This window comes from Octodon degus, unplaced genomic scaffold (genome assembly GCF_000260255.1).
Source record: "Octodon degus isolate 3935 unplaced genomic scaffold, OctDeg1.0 scaffold00089, whole genome shotgun sequence".
NCBI classification, from domain to species: domain Eukaryota; kingdom Metazoa; phylum Chordata; class Mammalia; order Rodentia; family Octodontidae; genus Octodon; species Octodon degus.
In genome coordinates, this window is record NW_004524665.1 from 1939961 (window position 1) to 1946994 (window position 7034).

General features: G+C 39.2%; 1 protein-coding gene across 1 annotated transcript in view; it reads right to left on the bottom strand.

Moving 5' to 3' along the window:
- Nucleotides 1-884: 884 nt before the first annotated feature.
- Nucleotides 885-7034, bottom strand: part of LOC111818378 (nuclear autoantigen Sp-100-like) — a 24991-nt gene continuing 18841 nt past the window's right edge. The window contains exons 2-5 of the mRNA XM_023722278.1: nt 4822-4978; nt 3058-3226; nt 2053-2136; nt 885-1053 (exon numbers count right to left, since the gene is read on the bottom strand). Coding sequence (XP_023578046.1) covers nt 962-1053; nt 2053-2136; nt 3058-3226; nt 4822-4977 — 501 coding nt within the window. The 5' untranslated portion in view covers nt 4978 and the 3' untranslated portion in view covers nt 885-961. The remainder of the gene's footprint in view (nt 1054-2052; nt 2137-3057; nt 3227-4821; nt 4979-7034) is intronic.

Below are 7034 nucleotides of genomic sequence, written 5' to 3' on the forward strand. Positions count from 1 at the left end.
TATATGAAGAAACATTCAACATTATTGGTCATGCAAGAAATACAAAACAAAGTAACACTAAGATACCATCTCACCCCAGAAAGAATGGCTGTCATCAAGAAGTCAACCAATAACAAATGCTGGAGAGGCTCTGGGGAAAGAGGAACCCTTCTCTACTGCAGGTGGGAATATAGGCGGGTACAACGACTGTGGAAATCAGTGCAGATATCCCTCACAAAAACTAGGATTAGAGGTCTCATGTGACCTAGCTATTCCCCTCCTGGGTATTTTTCCAGAAGAAACAAAAACATCATACCACAGCAATATATGTGCTCCCATGTTTAGAGCAGCACAATTTGTCATAGCTAAATCTTGGAAACAATCCAAGCATCTATCAACTGAAGTGTGGACAAAAAAGAAAAAAGATGTGTTATTTTTACACAGTGGAATATTACTCAGTTATAAAGAAAGATAAACTCAAGGATTTTATAGGGAAATGGATGCAACTAGAGACCATGCTCATAAGTGAAATAAATCAGACCTGCATGTGTAAACATCATATTATCTCTCTATTAACTGAAAGAGTTAATAAAATCTGAAAGGTACTATAGATACAATGAAAGGGGAAAAAACTACTTGAAAGAGCAACAAGGATGGGAAAAGGAAAAAAAAAAAGGAAGGGATATATAGATATATAGATGAATGATAATTTTACTACTAATTTCTATTGTTTTGATGAAAGGAACAATTAATGCCTAACTGATCAATTTTGCATGTCTATATCTGGTAATCTCCACAACTATTTTGAAAATAACAATATTCAATATAACAACCTTTGTTAATCTCCTACCATCTTGCTTTGAGATTTTGTATTGTTTTTATTGCTTCATCTTTATTCTTTTTATAGCATTTTATTTGTTTTAAAATTAAAAATATAAAGGTATACAATAGCATATTCCTGGATGGGATAAGACAGCAAAGATCACACATGCGTCAACAGGAACAGACCATCAGAAGCCGAGGGCTCTGCCTGGGACAACGTGAGGCTTTGTGAAGCAGAGGTCTCATCAGTTTCTAGGGAACAAATGAGAAAAAACTTATTTCAGAAGTTAAATGATGGATTTCCCCGCTCTCCCCTATCTCCCTCCTGTTTTTATCATGCAGGACTTAAAAGAGCCCATTTCATAGCACCAATCCAGAGACCTTCTGGAGTTGGCAGGTCCACTTGCTTTTTGAAGTTAGACTCCAGCCCTGAAAGAGGGGGTTAGGCTCACCCCACTGTCGGCTGAACATCTCACAGGACACCACCAACCCCCCATGTCCCCTGTGAGATACTCCAGTGCCTAGCAATGGTTCATCTTGCCCTCCACAGCCAAAGTGAGCCTGGACAACGCGCCATCCTACCTACCTAGGGGTCCTCCCATCTTCCTCCCTGTCCTGGCTGCCTGGTCCCTGCCTCCTCTCACACCACATCCCTTCTGCATATCTGTTGACTTCTAGTTGTTGGCCTTCCCCTGAGGATCTGGTGACTGAGTCACCTCTAAGCCCTGCAACTCTTGATACGATTGGTTTCTTGCATCTTTCTTTCGCTTGCATTTCTCTGTCTTTTGCTGCATGTTTCTACCTCTTTTATTAGATCGCATGGGTACCAGTTCAAGGTGAAGAACTTGGACTCTTGGTCAGAACGCCTCAATCGTCCTTTGTTTATTTCAACCTAGGCATGTTCCATACGTGCTCTCACATCAAGGATCTCCTCATTGACCCATTCACCATAGGACCATCCATAGTTCTGAGCCCTTGACAGCTTCTCTTATGAAGACTCATAATTCACACTCAGAGTCTAACACACCTTTCAGTTTATTAGGCAGAAAGTCTCTGCTGCCTCTTGCTAATGTTTCCAGATTCTATATGGAGTGAGGTAATTTTGGATTCTATACTAGACAATGCTCAACTACCTCGTCCATGCTCCTCTAGAATTCCCTGCCCTGTACCAACTCCTCTTCAGAGCTCAGTCTCTGTCTCCTTTGCTTCTCAATTGGCCAGAACTCCTACTTTTTATCCAGGTATAAGTACCTTTCTCACAGCTTTGCTGAGTGTGGAGTGTCTTTTGCTTCTCTTCTCTATTGGTTTTCTGGGAAATATATTTTTCTTGGAGCACTGAACAGAGGAAAAACGTTATTAGAGCTTGCAGGCAGATGATCAAGAGCACCATTTCACAATTACATGGATGGGGAAACAGTTGCAAGACGGAACAGCTGTGAATTCTTATACTTGTGTGGAGAACTCCTAGACTTCAGGTCACTCTGAGTTTCAGTGGCTCATGACTCAAGATAGCTAGGTCAACCAAGAAAAAAAAAAGAATAAAACAAAACAAAACAAAAAACACTGAAATCCTAGAAGCAATGAACCTCTAAGGTTTGAGGGTGGTGATGCAGTGGAAAAATAATAAATATCAATTGCTCAGCTAACTATGTGATCATTGAAGAGTGGAATATCTCAATGTAAATTTTATAAGTGGAATATTCCTGTGAATTGTGCAAATCTTAGGGGAGAAATAGGGATTTCCTATAGAGAATGGTTAAGACTGCAGAGAAATACAAATAGACTCCAACAGCTCTTAAAGATGAGGCTAGAGGGGCTGGGGAGACGGCTCAGTAGAATAAGCGCTTCCCTGGCAAGCACAAGGGTCTGAGTTCAATCCCCAGTTCTAAAAAAAAAAAGAAAAAGATTACCCATTAAAGATGAGGCTAGAAAAGAGGGGAGTTTGGGCTTAGTGCAGTGAAGAAGAATAAGCATTTACCAAGGAGACTGAGCGGAGGACAGCAGAAGGAACAGACAGGTTTTGCAGGGATAGTCCCAGAAGGAAAGGAACTCTAGGCTCAAGCATGGAGTGAGAATTCCAGGACCCCAGAAGGCTGCCCAGAAAAGAGGAGGCCAAAATGCCAACCCAATTAGGTCCCCATTTCCTGGCTCAGGTTCTGAGACAAGGTCAGATTCCATGCGCGCTTGTTAAGTAAGTAACTAAGCAAATGCATGAATGTAAAGGACCCCCAAGACAGACGGGAGTGAATCAATTACCATTTTCAAAGCTTCTTTGGATCTGAATTAAGCCAGGATACTCTTTCAGGTGAATTCTGCTGAACAAGGCTTGTATACAGGACCAATCCAAGGACTTCTCCAGGTGACAGAGAACATGGTACACCACTCTTTCTACAGGGACCATGTTGTTACAGGCTTCTTGAGAATCCTTTCAAAAAGGGAAAGATATATAAAATCATAGCTTCAAAGTTAAAAAGAGATCAGGAAGTCACTGCATAAAGACTTAGTCTACTTTCTCAGTGTAGCTAGGCTAACATTTTTCATGCAATATTTAAGAATTTAAGTATTAACTGTTTAAAAGAATAAACGAGTAGTTCTTGTCACTTTTAAACTCTCCTCCTGCCTAGGATATTTTTAAGAAGTATCTTATAGCAACTCCATCTATGGCCCAGAGGTCCCCACCCCCTCCTATGTCCCACCTCAGGGACACCGTGCCTGGAAAGAGCACTGGATGTGGGGAGGAGGCTCTGCCCTGGCTGTGGAGAACACACAGGAGAAAGTGGGATCCACATGGAGAGTATGGTTTCTCACTCCACGTACCCAGAAGGGCCCACTGTTTAACCTTACTTGAATCCCAGGGTTTCAGAACCACCTAACAGAATCTAAACACTGTGCAAGAGACAACACAAATTTGTTTTATTATAGTATAAATTCCCTGGGGAATCACATCTGATATAAGAAGATGTCATAATAAAGTAGTGCTCTAACTCTCTCGATCATGGTTTCATTTTGCCATGGGGTATAAATCATTACTTCTTCAAGTTTATCATTTTCAGTTCCATCATAGCATCATTAGCTTCATGCCCACTCCAAGATATTTAGAAGAGAAGGGCTTCAAGTAGAAACAGTGACATCTGTCATGACATCTACTTGTTATGTCACTTTCTACCTTATGATTAACCAAGATACAAGAGTCTCCTCTCATACATCACCCCTGGGAAAAACTAGAGCAGTTAGCACCATGTCCCTGAAGCACTCTTTCATATCCCAAGACTCTTGTCAAGTCAAGGACACACTGTCAGTAGACAGAGTCCAGACTGTCCAAGTAATGACTGTCTGAAGAGCCTGGGGAATGAGGCAAACTAGCGCTGTCTAGAACCCAGAAGCTAAGTCAACCACTCCCTGGAATGCTGCTCATACCATGGATCAAATAAAGCTAATGATGTAACCACCGTATAGTTTACTCTATGAAACCCCCTCTCTGTAAGAACTGGGCATGGAATGCTATAGTCCAGCCTGCCACCACCAGACGCTTGGGCTACTTTCTGGTGCATAGTTGTCCAGCCCACCACCACTGGGAGTCCTGAGAGGTGTGCTTCTCAGTAGGCAGCCTTATGGACTTTCTGAGTAGCACTTTGGTGGAGGGCACATCGTTATGGCTTTTGGCAAAGCTTTGCTGTTGCTGAGTACGAACCCCTTGAGGACCTTCCATGCAGTGCTGTTGAACCCCTCGTTCCTCTCATGGACATTTCTCTATTAGTTACTACCAACCCTGTATGTCCTTTTTGTACCTATCAGTAAGTTTAAGTAAACCTTATCTCTCTCAAGCCATCTCCAGCTGTTTTCTGTGATCTTTCAGGAACCTACTCCACTGACCCAGCATACCTGTGCTGTGGAAAGGACAGCATGAAAAACATAAAAGCCCTCTCATCCAGTCAGTAACAGAACAAACATTAAATCCAAGATATCAAATGTGAATTAATGTGGATTTAGATTACTATGGGGTGATGTAACACCACTTACAGTATAAATTTTGTCGGTGATAAAGGAGTGGTCTCTAAGGCTTTCTAGGAAAGGAAATGGCTTTGTTATTGCACTTGCTATCTCCACCTTATTTTCTCTGAAGTGTTTGAAAAATATCTCATGAAAAGTGTCCTCTTTCTGGTCCACTGCAAACATCCTAAAGAAAAAATGTACAATGAGAAAATAAACATAAAGATTTCCAGATACCTTTCCCACCAGAAAAATCCAGGCCAGATTTCTTCACTCTAAATTCTTTAATACACACATTTAAGAAATGATATTGCCAAACTTACATACACAAACTCATTCAGTGAATAAAGAAACAATAACACATCCCAACTGGCTACAAAATTACAGAATAATCATGATGCAAAAACTCAACAAAAACCTTACAAAAATGAAGAGTACAGGTCCATATCTCTCATGGACATAGACAGGAAAATCTCCAATGAATGAAAGAATTCTTTAATGTTCAAAAATCAAACACTATCACTAGTGAAACAATCAGAAAAAAAAAGGAGAAATGTGATAATTTTAACTGATCTAGAATAGCAATTGATAAAATTGGACATCTGTCCAAGATATTTCTAAGCTCCTAGAAAACTAAAACAGAAAATAATTTTAATAATTCAATAAATGAATAAACAAATAAGGGCCAAGAATTATAGCTCAGTGGCATAAGCACCTGCCTGGCAAGCACAAGATCATGAGTTCAATCCCCAGTACCACAAAAAAAATAAATAAATAAATGAACATATAAACAAAATGCTAAACTAATTTTACACTTAATAAAGCATAAAATGTTTTCTCATTTAATTTGAGAACAAAATAAACATGTTGGGCTGGAGAGATAGTTCAGTGGTACCACACCTGCCTGGCAAGCACATGTCATGTGTTCAATTCCTGGTACCAAAAAGAAAGATGTCTACTATCACCATACATTGGAAATCCTAGCAAATGCAACAGGCAAAAAGAAGAAAAAAATATGAAATAACTACTATTATTTGCAGAGGACAACATCCTTTGAAAATCTAAAAGGAATTTCTAAACAATTATAATTAATTCATAATTTTAGGAAGGTATCTAGATACAATTCACAAACAGACTGCCAGATTGGATCAAAACCTGAAATTTAACCATATATTGCTATAGGAGAGACACCTCCTCCAGGGGGAAGATCATGGCCTAGAGATGTGGAAAATGCAAGCAAGAGCCCAAAGGCAAGGAGGAGTGCCTGTCTTAGTTTCAGACACAGCAAACTTCAAGCCAAAATTGATAAGACAAAGGTGGCTGCTACACACCAGTAAAGAGAACAATTCAACAAGAAGAGATAGTAATTGTAAATATCTACACATCAAATTTTGGTGCACCCAACTTCATGAGGCCAAAACTAATACTGGACATAAAAGGATCAATAGACACTAATATTATCATAGATAACACTCCACTTCCATAATCAGATAGGCTAACTGGACAAAAAATTAACAAGGAAATATTAGAGTTAAACACCACTGAACAAATAACCATGGAATATTTCATATAATAACAGTAGAGTACACCTATTTTTCAGTAGCATATGGAACTTTTTTTCCAAAATAGACCATCCCATCTCTTAGACCAAAAAGTTTGCTTACATAAATTTAAAAAATATTTGAAATAATGTCCTGTATGCTATTAGATCATAGGGGAATGAAACTGAAAATCAATAGCTATGAAAAGTATACAAACATGGAGATTAAACAATACACTATTGAACTAGCAATGGATCACAATGAACAACAAAAGAAATTTAAAAGTTTCTGGAGTCAAACAACAATGGAAGCACAATATGCCTAAACACCATGAACCAGTTCTAAGAGGGAAGGTTATAATTTTGAAAGAACACATAAGAAGAGAGTAATCCTAAATAAATAAACTAATGATGCATTTCAAGGTCCCAGAAAAATGGGAAAACCACTTTCTAAAACTATTAAAAGGAAAAAAATTATAAAGATTGAAAGGAATAGAAAATAACAAAATTGAGACTAAAAAACACAAAGGATCAATGAATCAAAGATTTTGTTCTTTGAAAGGATAAAAAAGATTGATAAACACTTAGCCAAGCTTACCTCCAAAACTGGAAAGAAAAAAAAAATCCATATCAAAAAATCCATCTCGGCGCTCGGGTGCGAGTGGAGCTGCAGGCGCGCAGGCCGAGACTGCGGACCCGCGAC